The sequence below is a fragment of the Passer domesticus genome, chromosome 9 (assembly GCF_036417665.1).
Source record: "Passer domesticus isolate bPasDom1 chromosome 9, bPasDom1.hap1, whole genome shotgun sequence".
NCBI classification, from domain to species: domain Eukaryota; kingdom Metazoa; phylum Chordata; class Aves; order Passeriformes; family Passeridae; genus Passer; species Passer domesticus.
Genome location: NC_087482.1, coordinates 30,157,933 through 30,172,402, shown reverse-complemented (window position 1 = coordinate 30,172,402; position 14,470 = coordinate 30,157,933). Strand labels below are relative to the sequence as shown.

Sequence of the window (14,470 nt, the reverse complement as noted above, 5' to 3'; positions counted from 1 at the left end):
AAAAAGCAGGACAACAACCTAAAAAAAGTTCACAGTGGGAAAAAGAAGCCGCCTCTTGTTCTTGGGGTCTTTCCTTGGTGTGTTGTGTTTCAGAAGGCTAACTTAGCTAGTCTTGTTAGTCATACTTCTGAGGAAATATGATAAAGCAGAATGTGTTGCCTTCATGTTGTGTCCTAACACATCTGTGTCATGATGGAGACATTCAAGACTGGGGGAAATCATCCTTAATTAAATAGCAAAAGCCTTGCATGCATATGTTTTTTCCTCAGAATGGAATTTTATCCTAAATTGTACATTCTTACATTTAAGAATGTCTAGAACAAGATGTTCTTACAACATAAAAACAAGTACATTTAATATCCAAAGGATTTGGAGCTGAATTCAATAAATGTAATATGGATTGAAAAGGGGTGTTAATGTCACTTGTTTTGCAGTATTACCGAAATGAAGAATTAAACCTCTAAGTTTATCCCCTTCAATTCCATTTCCATAGGCTTTGTTAAAAGTTTATGCTGATGTTAGAAAATGAGGTTAATGTTGCTGTCACTCCTAAAGCTTGAGGAACTCAATTCAATCTCAGCAAAGCAATGGTAAGCTGCAGGCTGTGCCACAATCTTGTTAGGCAGGGTTTTCTGCAGCCAGGGTAGGGCAGGGCTTTAGACAGAGGGCAACTTTGGGGTATTTCTTCAACCAAATTTTTCCTCTTCTCACAGTAAGTATTCCACAGAGCCCCTTATATTTTTTCTTGGAGAACACCAGTCTCTCTTCTTTGCATTCTATTTTTTCTGTTAACCAAAAAAGCTAAAACAACACAAATTAACCCCAGAATATCTGTCTCATGCTGGCCAAGGTGCATTTCCTGATGATGATGTTTAAGAGTAGCAACAGCATATGAATAGTGATAGTAGGAAATGTCAGACATCAGAATTGTCTTAGATTTGTTTTAACTTGTTTCTGTAGCTGTTAAATGTTGTCATCTTGTACTTGTCCCAAGTTGCTGTATTAGACAACTCAGGCATCTGAAGCTGTAAATAAGGAAGAGATATGAGAGTCAAGATGCACATCTTGACTGCCAGGGAGTGTAATAACTTGTACTCAGAGCTATTTACATGTGCCATAATTGATGTTTAGAGTGGAGTAGTTGTTTGTACTATACTGAGTTACTATAAATAAAAATAGGCTCTGAATTACACATTAGTGTGAGTTAATCATTTAAGGTCTGTGAGGTGATACAAATAAATAGGAGAACATTTTTCTTCTTGAAGAAGAGCAATAGATTGGGACTAACCCTTTGTAAAAACATTTTTGTTCATAATAGTCTGTGGAGAGCTCTGAACTGAGATGGGTTGATTTGTTAAATAGAGAGCATTGTGACAACAGGTTTAAATATTACCCACTGTCTCCCTCATAGGAAATCTGAGGAAAGAGATCAGCTTTTTCAAGGCAAAAGAGCTTTGCTGACATTGTGAGAATTGTCCTCCTGTGTCCTGCTGTTCCTGAAGTGCTTCTGTTGCTGCAGTGCTACCTGAGCTCCCCTCTGCAAGGGGTTTAAAGCTGTGGAAGGCTGGAGGGTGTTTGTCTGGTTTGCAGCAGATAAAAGATATCACCAGGTTTTTGGATGTGTTGGCAGATAGCTTTGATTTAAATACACCATTTGGACTTTGGAGCAGAACAAACCATTGTTGGTTTTGGTTTATCGTAAAGAATTTGAATTAATTTAATTTTTTTAAAATGTGCAATCCAATCCAATGGAGTTCTGAAATTATTTTGGAGGCAATCCAGTTGTTGCTTTGCTGCACAAGGTTTCTGGTAAAGCATATTAAATGCTCCTCAGGAGAGAGGGAGGCCAGCACAAGCGCTGCACAAATGGAATTTCTAATACATTTAGGAGAAATGGGGGGAATAAGGAGGGGAGAGAAGTTTGCATATACACTGCTGCTGTGAGGTGCCTGTATCCAATCAGCTTCTCTGTGATTTAGGGCTTCATATCACAGGCTGCATTCTTCTGAGAATTTAGTTTTATTTTGCAGCTCAGGGAGAGCCAGAATTGTTGGTTTCTTCTTGGATTGTTGCCAAGAGTGCAAGGAACCTTTTTGTGAAGTTACTAATGTAAATTCAATATATCTTTCAGCTTTTGAGCTATTTGGAAGAAGCATGAGGACATAGTAGATCTAGAAAAAAATTACTATTGAAGTATGATATATGGTAATTCAGGCAGGTTATTTGATCTAGTATAAAGGAAAGGCTTGTAGCAACATCGCTGTTTGTCTTGTACAGGCTTTGTTTTGCCGGTTATTCTCTGCTTTTGCTTTTTTTATTGATGTTACATCATTCTTTTTACTGCTTAAGTTCTTCCCTTGTCACATGTCAGTATTTTAAGATATTTTATTCATTTTCAATGGCAAAAGTCTGAAGAACTTATTTTTTCTGTCCCTCTGGTTTACTGGGCTTTATTACAAACTGTAAATTGAAATGCCCTCAGTGAATACAGTAGAGAATCAATTTAGATAGATTTTTATTGGAGTAAATAATTTCTGTTTGAAGCTGAAAGCTATGAATATTCATAAGACAAAATAAGTACAACTCATGATAATGCATCCTTATTAATAAATTGAGAACTAATAGAGACTTTCAGAATAGAAGAATGAAAATAAACCTAAACTGAGATGCCTTTCTCAGTCTGTTACTTGATTTGGAAGACTTATGTTGTTTATTGGACTTGACAATTGTAGAGGCCTGTTCCAACCTTAACAATTCTGTGATCCAGTGACTCTCAGTGTTTAATGGTGTCCTGTCAGAGAGGGATGAGCTCACACCCAGCCTCTTGTGAAAACCCCAGGATGCTACCTCAACCCTTAGTAAATGGAGTTTGTAGATTTAATTGTGAGAAGTTTTACTTTATTCTTGCTTGATGTTGTTTTCACTTATTTGTTGTTTGTATTTTTTAATAGTTTTTAAAGTCCATTTTAGTTCTGTAATCCAAGAGGACCAGCTGTCTAGGCACATATGGAGAACTGATGAATATGTGCAAGTATTAATTGTGCTCTCAAATTGCTTTTTCTATGGGTGCCAGTCAGGACACCTGTGTACTGTCCACATCTCCCCCACAAACTTTTAGCTCTTTCCTGTTTTTGAGACAACTTTGTATTGACCTGTAGTTTGACCTTTATTGATCATCAGGCACTTGATAAATACTCTCTGACTTGATAGGTGAAGTTTATGGTTTGCATGGTAATAATATTACAGATTTTGAGTAAGACTAAACTATAAATATTGCCAAGATCTTCAAATTCCAACAGAGTTTTAATATAAAGTAATTAGCTTAATTAAAATCATCCTGACAAAACTGAGAAGAAAGGCAGGATTGTTGTGTTCCTTCTAGCTTTAGTATTTCCTTTCATGTGCTGACGGTGCTTGCAGGCTTTAATATCTAATGTAGATACCAAAATCCATAACAAGGAACCTGGGAAAAGCTACTCACTTGCTTTTATAAGGAAAATAATTTTTTGTGCCCTTCTCCCTCATTACAGCTTAAGGCAGTTTTATAGGAGATGTCTTAAGGGACTGCTCTTGAGAGAGGCAAAATCCTGACTTTACAGTGGTGGTAAATGAAGTCATGGTAACAAAGTGCCTATAAATAGGTCATCTGCTGTAATATACCAATCTGTTATGTGTTTTCGTATGATGTGGTATTTATTTAGAGAAGATGACAGAGGCAGCCGTGGTGTTTCACAAGCCCCCTGAGGGAGCCCAGGGAAGCAGGGCCTGTGCTGGGCTGTGGGATCCCCAGCCCCCGTGCCGGGTGTGGGGCTGGCCGTGGTGTGAGGGGAGAGGCCGATCGCAGCTGCCTGCACAGGGCTCAGCCCCGCTGGGGGCTCTGGGACAGCAGCTGTGGGGCAGGGAGGTGAGGGGGAAAGGGGAGAAGCAGCCCCACACACTGCAGCTGAGCAGGGGGAACAGGCAATGGAGCTGGGATCCACACTGGGATCGGTGCAGGCAGAACCCACCCTGGACAGGGGAAAACTGTGAGGGGGAGGGAGAACCAGGAGGAGCTGCCATGGACTGACCCCTCCATTCTCCTGACTTGGTCGGGAGGAAGTGATTCTGTGAAGGATGGAGGAGTTGGGAGTACAGGGAAAAAATGTTGGGCTTGGGAAGGGAGTGCTTGATAACAAGGGTTCTTTGTGTCTTCGTATCTCCCCACCCAACTCCATTGGAATGGCAATAAATAAATTCCCCAAGGGAGTTCTGTTGTGCTGGGATGGTGGTTGGTGAGTGAGCCCCCTGTCTTTATTTCAGCCCACAGATATTGTCATTTCCTCCTCCTGCCCTGGCCTGTGGGAGAGGGGCCAGGTGGGGGAAGTTCCACACCAAACCCATCTTTTGGCTTTTGACCTCCAGAGTTAATGCGGAGTCCTTAAAAGAAAAAAATACTGCCAGAATTCCACTTTTTGATGCATAGCTGCACATCTGAAGATGATCCAAACATTGATAAGCATGACTTGTTAGTTATAACAGATCAAAGAAACACAGCATGTATTTTTGTGTCTGGGGATAGTAAAATGAGGCAACAAGATGTGTTAGAGGACTTGTGCTGCTTGTGAGAGTCCCAATTCATTAAAGCCATCCAGGTTCTTTGTTTGTGACTCATTTTAATTATTACCATAAAATTTCTGCAGAAATACTTACTTTTATATTCCAGATTTGCCAAATATGTTTATAAATACACACAGCAGGTCATTCTGGATGGACTGATAAGGTGTTCTTTGCTTGGGAGCTTGTGATAAAGCCAGCTGAAAAAATTAGAGGTTAGAGATTGTATGCAAATTAACTGTGAAACAGAATGAATGCTTGCACATCAGACTAACTTGCACATCCTTTATTTAACTACTAACAAGATGATGAAGTTTGAGGTCTATTTATGGTGCTACTCTAACTAAAATGGAAGGATTTTCATACTTAAAATTTGGGGGAGGCAGAGGGGGTTATTTCTTAAATGTGGTGTCTGGGGCCATCTCTTATACAGGTTTTTTACACGGGGTAGGAATCCTAAGTAACTTAGCTTAGTATTGAATTTTGAAGATTTTTTTTTTTTTTCATCTTGAAAGAGAAGTCATTAACACTTGTGTATCTCCTTCCTTCTCTCCCATGTGAAGCTCATTAGTCCCTGGGCTCCTGTAGAGGAGGCATGTTAGAAACTATTTTTGACTGCTTCAAACTCTCTTCTGCCTGCAAGCCTGGAATTAAGCCACTTTCAACTCTGTTCTAGCTCTCCTTTCTCTCTCATGAGTGTTTTCCTTCACTATCATGGATCTTGCATATGTGGTTCTTCATAAGAGTTTCCCTGAGATCGCAGCCACAGGCTCTGTTGGCTTTCTCTTCTTCCCTTCCATGCCCTGGACCTTGGATTCTCTGTAAGGACACCCTATGTTTAGCTCTCTCTCAGTACTTGTGCATTCAGTTTAAAGCAGGTGAAACACTTATGTTCTGTAATTCTCCTTTATTTGTATTTAAAGTAAGTATTTCTGATACTCCTTGGCTTGTATAAAATGACTGTTTAAACATAACCATAGAACCTACTGTAATTTACCCAGCATGGTGTTCTAAACCTGACTGCTTTGGTAACCTTGAACCATCATCATAGGAGTAAGAAAGTGGCCCTCTTAGCCGGTTTACCTGGCAAGTCTGAATATGATGGTTTGGGACCTGATTCTCATGATAATTTAATTCCCAACTATTTTATTATTAAAATATACCTAAATTGCTATTTTGATACTACCAACTCAATTGTTTTCATCTTGTGTTTTAAAAAGTGACAACCTTTTATTGTTCACATAAATAGCATATAAAAATGGACAATTTCCACACCATAAAATTGGATATTTCCCATACCTACTGTCATTATCAGCTTATATAAGATTTACTTTTGACCACATTTAGTAATAAAACCTAAACAAAATTGAGTCATTTTAAGCTTATCAGCTATGCACAATTATCTTCCTTGCATACATTTTTTCAGCCCCAGAAATTTATGTCTTTCTGTTAGGTCTGTTTTTCTTTATTTCAAGTGGGACCAGAACCAGTATTGATGCAGAGTTGAAAGATTGTGCATCTTTTCATCTCAAAATTGTTTGATAGGAACAACTGATGATGCCATCTGTGCTTAACCTGCTTCAGCAAAACAGATGTGTAATCAGGTTCAGAGAAATTTTAAAAATGCTTATCATAATGGATTGCATTGATGTCTGTTTTCCTAAGTCATGCACATCTAGTGGTCTTATAGGAAAACAAACTCAAGTAGGTGGAAGTTCTTTTTTCATCTCATCTCAGCTATTTTTGGTAAACAACTGAAAAACACTTGTTCTAATAATGTGTTGCAACAGAAAACACTTATGTTTCTCTTTGTGGATGTTCCTCTGTCAGAAGTAATCTTGGTAGATGCAGGTGTCTGTATTTAGAGGGCTGTTATAACCCACTCATGAACAAGCAGAGACGTGATGGAGGCAGGGCCAGCTGATCCAGGCTCCGTGTCAGTCCTTCCACTCGGTGTTTCCCAAGTGAGATTCAAACACTTCAGCCCTTGCAAAGCACTGGGAATGGAGCTCAGCTGTTCAAATAACAGCATCCAGCTGCATCAGGAGATCTTGTTTTCCTTCTTGGGCTCCTCTTTTGTGGCACATTGGCTGTTTTATGCAGTATTGGAGACTGACTGGATGGAGACGAGCCCCCTTGACACACAGTCCTAGCCCAGAACAGAGACAAATGGACAAATGTCCTTATTTTATCTTCTCTTATGGGTGGCCTTGGTTGTTGGCCTCAAACTTTCCTTTTTGGGGAATTCACAAATGATGATTTCCTGCAGGGGAAAAAAAGTATTTCCACTTCTGTCTGGTTGGAATGGATTTGGTTTTGGTGAAGAGGGTTTTTTTCCATAACTGATTAATACCAGTTCTTTTGGAAAGGATTACAGTGTTAGTTGTGGAAGTTTTTGGGGGTATTTTCTGTTTATTTGTCCTTACTGATGGTGATGATGTGGGGGGGTTTATATTATCTATGGAAATTTTTAGCTTTCAAAGTGGTTTTCCTGGTGGATTTTATTATTAATTGCTTTAGTCCTTTTTTAGAGTGCCAGGTAATGAATTTTCACACACCCAGCCCCCTCATACCTGGCTGAACTTTAGAAGCTGGAATATCACAAATAATTTTAAAACACTTTTTTGTTGTGGTGACTCATTGTTGCTGCCTGCTCAGAACCATTCAGTTAGCTGCTGACAGAAGTAAACTTTTTCACCTCTATCACTTTAAATCTAAAATTTTACATTTACTGTATGATTGGAATAAGCGATTCCTGCTGTGCCTAATGAATCCTCTTATTTAGCATTAGGTTCCATCAGAAAATGGGCCTCTTAGCAGATTGAGCCTAAACCACAGGAATAAGAAGTTATTTATTATGAATTGTATCAGTTAACACTACTTTTTGATGTAAATATTTTAAGGCTCACAAAAACTGGATTGATGTTCCTCTAGGGTAATTAAATGAAAATTGGGTAACTTATTAATCTCTCTCTTTCTCTCTCTCTCTTTCTCACACTTTCTCTTTCCACACTTATTCTCTCTCCTTCTCTTTCTTTCTTCTGCTTTTTTCCCCCTCCTTGCCTCTTTCTTTTTCTCTCCCCCTCCTCCCCCCTCCTGCCAAAACTGTGCCTTTGCAGAAACATAAGGTAGATCTTTTCTACAAGCTGCGGCATGTGATGAATGAGCTCATTGACCTCCGCAGGCAGCTGCTCTCGGGGCACCTGACACAGGATCAGGTGCGAGAGGTCAAGAGACACCTCACAGTGAGGCTGGACTGGGGCAATGAGTAAGTACTGGTCCTGTTTCTTCTCATTCTTCTCAAGTAACTGTTATTAACCAAAAACCCTACTCAGCGTTTTCTTTCCAATGGTATTTGTGCTCAGGGAGAACTTGGGATTATTTGAAAATCAAGTATAACTTTTTTCCTGAATTTATTGCCTTCTACAGGGGGTTTTGCTCTTGGTGTGAAATGAGCTGTTTACCAGTAGGCTTTTCCAAGGGCTCCCAGCACTTATAAAAGGTTTAGGTCATTTCACTTACTTGGTATCAACCTAGAGAATATTAGGCCTGGGAGGATGTGTTCAGAGGTACTTAAAATAAATTTTTCTGCCATTCAGGAAGTATTATAATGGTTGGTGCAAAAAGTAGAGAATCTCACAGTTCACCAGGGACATGGGAGCTGAGGCTGCAATATTTAGACTTTTTGTATCATGATGCTTCTCAGAGGTTTACTTTCCTTGGTCAGCTCCATGGTGATTTTGTGGAGAGGCTCTTTTAAAGGCAAAGACAGCAGCAATTCATTCACACAGAAATGATAGTTAATTGCCATTAGAAAAAAAACAGCCCTTGGCCAGACATGCAGTCCTGGGATGTGGATGAGACAGGTAAGTTGTGCAGGATGCACATGACACTCTCAGACAAACAGAGTTTCCCACTGGGAGTGGGATTAGTGCTAATGAGCATGTGGGAGTGGGGAGGAGTCCTGTAAATTGACAGCTAAGGAGAAAATCCTGGTGTTTTTCAATAAGGTATGTTTGTTTGAGTCCATTCTTTGGTCACCTAACTCAAAACCCCCTCTGAGGGACATACCTGAGCACCCTGATGAAGGCTTAGCAGCCCCTTTGCTGCACTTCATTTCTCTCTTGTTGAAAGAAAGCTCTGAAGGACATAAACCAATAGATTGCATCAAGTCTTTCTGCAGTGCAGAATTACAGACATTTCCCATTCTTATTCCCAGTAGAGTAAATAGCAACCAAGAGACTGTTTTTGAGCATTACGCCTGCCTGGTTTTGCTCAGAGTTTTTGGATCAAATTAGCAAAAGGAAGCTGCAAAAATGCTGTGAGGAAAAAAAAGATGAGGAGAGCAGAGAGCAATACAGCAGTGAAGAGAACAGATTGTTCCATGAGGTGCCTATAGACCATTTCTGATGTAAAGCCATTAAATAGGAATGTAATTTGAACTTTAAAGGTAAATCTAATGCATGACAGTTATGGAGCAGCCGCAGTGAAGTCCATAAATATGTTCAGAATTATATTAATCTACTCAGGATGCTTGTTTAGGAAAAAAAATTCTGTTTCTTACTACAAGTATTGAACTCCCTAGAGAAAGAGATGCATGATATCAGAGATACATGCAGTATTTAAATCTAAATGTGTGGAGCTTCAGGGGTGTGTCTGCAATATTACTCTTTCCCCCAGAATTTCTGGAAGAGTTCTGCCACTTTCTTCTATCCCCCCCTCTCTGAGGTTTATCACAAAACTTATGACCTCCTGTGTTAATCTGCTAAAAATACTAATGACTTTCATAGACATATTCACATAGTACTGTCCTTTCTCAAGTATTATAATAGTGTTAATTGCTGTTCTGTCATACTTGAGATTTGCAAATAAAAGAAATGAAAAGCATTTGTTATTAATATGCATTAATGTTGTCTGAGAAGATTGAGTTCCCTGCAGTTTGAGCAGGGCTGTAATTACTCAAGACAGTGCAATGTAACAGGAGATATTCCATTGCCAAGCAGCTTTCAGGAAACAGAAATCTCACACATCCAATATGTAACATGTTTGCTTATTTAGTGAGAGACTCTTTTTATCCTGACCTTGATCATCAATGAATTGTATTATTTGGGAAGGAGTGATGCAAACAAGAAACTCATACTCCTTGTTATCACCAATTACTGGTATTTTTCACTTTGTTCAACTGGTACAGTTTTCCCTTAAATACACCTGGCAGTGGCTGTGGAAGTCATCCCTTGTGTCCTGGTAGGAGCTGGTGGAAATCAAGGGACAGATACCCTCCTTGAATGAATAGCTGCAGGTTTATTTTTTTTTTCTGTGAAAGAGCTCATTTAGACTGTTTTCAGACCTATTTGCTTAGTTTTCTGTGCTTACTGTAAATACTAAGAAGTTTTGCTCTGTAGTTCAGCCTATTTAAATGTGGGAATATTATTTTACAATAGTTGCTGCTAAACCCCTGTATTGTTGCTAATCATTTTTCTAACACAATACTTATTGCCCCTTCCTATAGCCATTCCATTTTCTGTTGCTTACACATTCTTTGTCCCCTGTAGGAAAGATCCTGGACTCATCCTTTTTTTCATTCATTCATTCCTGCTTTTTTCCTTGTTCCACTTACCCGGGGTAGCTTAGGTTTGTACATGTGCAGGGCTGATATTGCTGCCACAGAAGTTTGTGTTTCCCCATGAGAATTTGGTACCTTCAGATGAGCACCTTGCTGGTTTTAGACTTGCACTTTTAAGCATCTCCTGTATTTTTGCACAGCCAAAATCTTATCTGCTGTTTCCTTTCCTGCTTATCTTGCTGGGTTTTATACAGAATATTGGAAATACTTCTGCTTTCTAGCAATGCTTCCCCGTGATACAATTGGCCATAATATTGATCTATGGAAGTCTGAAATGCTATTGGAAGTGTCCAATGGTCTGGGAATAACAAGGAAAAAGTTGTAAAGCTTGAAACAAACGTTATAAAGCTGAAGTCTGCTATTTATCATCTCGTTTAAGTCACATTATAAAGTTGAATCTTCAGTTCTTCATCTCATTTTCTATCATATTTCAAATAAAATAGATACTTGATTTTGAAATTTTTGTTTGGGTTTTTGCTTCTGCATGAATGGATAAGTCTTTCAACTTTTACTGTTGCTTAGAATGGGAAACCAGAATGCAGCTTTTTTGCTGATGAAGAGCTGTTTCATTGTGGAGACTTTTGCATCAAAAACAGATGAAGGAATCTGCCTGACAGAGCTTCTATTTGAAATGTGAATCCTCTGCTTCTGCTTCAGTGCCAAAAGCTAATTGCAGCAGTATGTGCAATACCTTGTGTGCCAGAAAGGCAGATGAAGCTTTCTTCAAAGTAATTCAACTTGAAAATCAGAGGTCATCTCACCTGATCTTCAGGACTGATTCTTTCAGATTAATGCAGCATCTGTCAGGAGACTACCAGAAAGCATCCAGGTCTCCTTGCACACTCAGGGAAGACACTTCCTTCCCTATAAATGTGGAATATATATTCTATGTTTTGGGTCAGAAACAGAGTAAGGAGGGGGAGCCACCAATAGATTGATATTTTTGACAGATAAAAGGCATAAACAAGATGAGTTTGTAGGCTTATATTACTTTATAGTCAAAGGTTATTCTTTTTTCCCATAAAATGTTATTAAAATCATGGCATTAAAAGAAATTTTCCAAATAGTTGCCATAAATTCACAGAAAGATCCACAGGTAGCCAGAAGATAAAAATGAGTGTTTAAAAAGAAAAACAAAGGGCAAAATATTAGCAATAAATCTTTTACACTGTCATACAAAGAAAATGAAACACACTTTTAAGGTCGTGGTTTTTCTCCTGCCTCAGAATTGAAATTGGAAAGCCTGTAGCAGCTGGTTAGTACCTACCAACTACTGCCATCCACAACTGTGGAGGGCAGGAATTGTGTGATCTGGTCAAGTCAGCACAGTCTTGAATTTCAAAAAGTCCTAAATTTCAGTGCTCGCACTTCTAGATTATTTTGGGGCTTGGACTGATTTATCCTCTTGTCATAATTTCTTGACATGAAAGGAATAAGAGTGACTTTTTGGTAGTGTTGTAACAATTACCTTAAAGTTAGTAAAATGCGTCTGGAGATAAGAATTAAAAGTACAGATGATACCTGTTTGTAGATTTAAAGGCAGTTTTATTACAGTAGCTGTCATTACATCAAAGGAGATCAAAATAGGAGTGACCAACCTAAACAACCTTGAAGAAATGCCTTTAAGAATTGCAGGAAGAGCAGCTGCCATTTCTGTCTGAATGTGCAGCATCTTTCCCTCTCCTGAACATGCTTGGAGCAATGATTGGGATTAAAGGTGTAAGGAACTTTGCTGAAAGTCAGTCTTTGAGGAAAACCTGAAAAACCTCTCTGTAGTCTGATACTGCCACGCTCAGAAGTATTTGCTCCAATTCCCTTTTATCAGTTCCTAACTAAAATTATTTACCTTCATCTCATCATCCTCATTTTAAGAAATAATTTTCTGTGTAGCATTACATCAGTACTTTACTAATTTCTTTGTAGATTGCAGCCCCTGCAGTTTTTTGTATAACTTAATTCTGTTAAAGAAAACTATTGGTTTGTATTAGCAGAGTCTCATTTTGACAAACATGGTTTTTTCATGTATTTAATTTTCTGTGGACTTCTGTATTGTATTTGCTTCAAAGTCTATTTTAAAGTCTGTATATAGTTGATGTGAATCACTGCTAGCATAATTTTCCTTCCCTTCACCATCTTTGTGTGAGAGAAATACAAATTATATTAAGTGAGGCTTTGCTATACTAAGAGGAGGAATAAAATAAAAAGTAGTGGCTGCAAAATTAAAGCTGAAAAGGTTGAGGCAAAGTGGATGTTTTTGGAGCAAAGGGGATGAGATCTTGCACTCTCCAGAGATGTGATGAGCTCTCCCAATTTGTTCTTCAAGACTGAGTTTGCATTTGAAAGTTTTTTTGGTTTTTTTTTTTTTACATCAAATGGCATATTTCTTCAAGGTTGTTCTTTTAGGAAGAGTTGTGCTGACTTGTGGTTTTATAAATTCTAAATGCTGTCGTGTTTGTGTTGTAAATAAGTGATGATACTAGAAACTAGGACTATTCCTCAGAATGACCATTAAACCCAAGTTGATTTTTTACTAGAACCCCAGGTAAATTTGAGCTGTGTGTTCATCCCTTTCACTATTAAAAAGCCAGTTGTCAGTTGGCTTGATTTCATATTACTAGAGAGAAAATTATCTAGAGATTTTAGGTGGTGGATTTTTAAAATTTTTATCCCCCAAAGAAAGGAAAATTGTGAAGGCTTTTATGTAGATGAGGAAGAAATGCCAGCTGGAGGTATCCCAAACAGATGCAATCAAGAGGTAATTGATAGGCTTGGGGATATTTTGGAGGTATACTTGGGAAATACTTTTGAAGGGCAGTTCAGTGTGAAGGCAGAATAAAAGAGCACAAGAATTTGCTTGTAAAAGAAAGTATTGTGAGACAGGAACTGTCAAATAAACAAACCAGCACATTATGTAATTTTTATGCATGCTCTGTTTTGGAGAAATACTGCCTGGCAGCTGGGGCTCTTTATTCCCCAGTGTTTGATAATAGAGAGGGAAAGTGGGCCACTGCCTGTCATTGCCATCTCAAGCATTATGTTGTCAGTCCTTCACAGGCAAAATTATAATTGCTACAAATTGAGTGTACAAACCTGAACTTCCACCTGCCCAGTAAATGGCTGCATGTTTGTGCTCCAGCCAAGACACCCTTATTTGCTGGGAGCAAGTGTTGTGCAGGATTAACATAGTATTAGAGAATGAGAATCTTCTGGGCTGAAAATCCACAGTGTTAAGGGATTTAACTAAAAATAGGGTATTAGATAAGTTTCACAGGAATGCTGCTGCAGTTGTGTTGAACATTATTAAGCAGAAGATAATACTTTTGTCATGTTCTGAGTAATGAGTGCAGGCACTGCTTCAGCCCAGCTCTCCAGAGAGCTGAAATGATGTGAAGTGAACCTCGTCAGTTTGGGATTGGCTTGGCCAGGTTTTCCTGGGGAACTTTAATAGAGCTCTGTGACTGCCCTGGAACTGCAGTGCACACACAATGGCTTTGATAATGTTACTAGGGAATGATCTGTTCATATCTGTGTGCTGAGGGGAAATCCTTCATCAGTGTGCTTTAGGGGTGCACACATGGGAATGGCAGGGTTTTTTGGAGGTTGTTTAGATACTTACATTCAGGAAAGCTTCTGTGAATGAATTTTATAAGCATTAACATTTGGAAAAAAAAAAACCCCAACCCTTTGCAGTGATCTCTGACTGATTTTAACATTTTTTTTATATATTTTTTTACTTTCTGTGATAAGTAGGCTCAACTGGCAGCTGCAGGTAAGGATTACCTAGTGTGTCCTTATTTTAATCTTTTTCATTTGCTAAATAGATGCAGTCATTTTCATCGTTGCAGCTGCAATTTTCAGATACTGGTCCTGGGCCATAGATAAACTTGTGTTTGATAGGTTTAATCAAAACAAACTGTAAAACCATGACTTTCACAATGCAGTTTTAGAATTTAGAATTTGGTATTTGACATGAAACTGCATTGAAGAAGAAAAGCTGCTCCCTTTTTTCCATTGCAAATATAATTGATTTGAGCAAAGAACTGAGAACATGGAAATTCCATTGGTCAGTAGGGAGTTTCAACGACCATGCAGTGCTGCCAGGCCAAGTGACCAGGGCTCAGCTGTATTTTGAAGCTGGGATGGTTTAGGGATATAAATAAGGAAAACCTTCTTTGCTTAGGCAAAGATACAAAAAAAGAATTATGAAGTTTGGAAACTTCTGTGTAGTGTTTAAAAGCACTGTGGTGAGCAAAG

The 14,470-nt window shown here is 38.7% G+C and overlaps 1 protein-coding gene across 9 annotated transcripts in view; it reads left to right on the top strand.

The window, feature by feature from the left end:
* Positions 1–14,470, top strand: part of DOCK3 (dedicator of cytokinesis 3) — a 184,742-nt gene that overhangs the window by 52,159 nt on the left and 118,113 nt on the right. For all 9 annotated transcript variants that reach the window (XM_064432344.1, XM_064432350.1, XM_064432343.1 and 6 more), the window contains exon 6: positions 7,713–7,861. In XM_064432344.1, the coding sequence (XP_064288414.1) occupies positions 7,713–7,861 (149 nt within the window). The remainder of the gene's footprint in view (positions 1–7,712; positions 7,862–14,470) is intronic.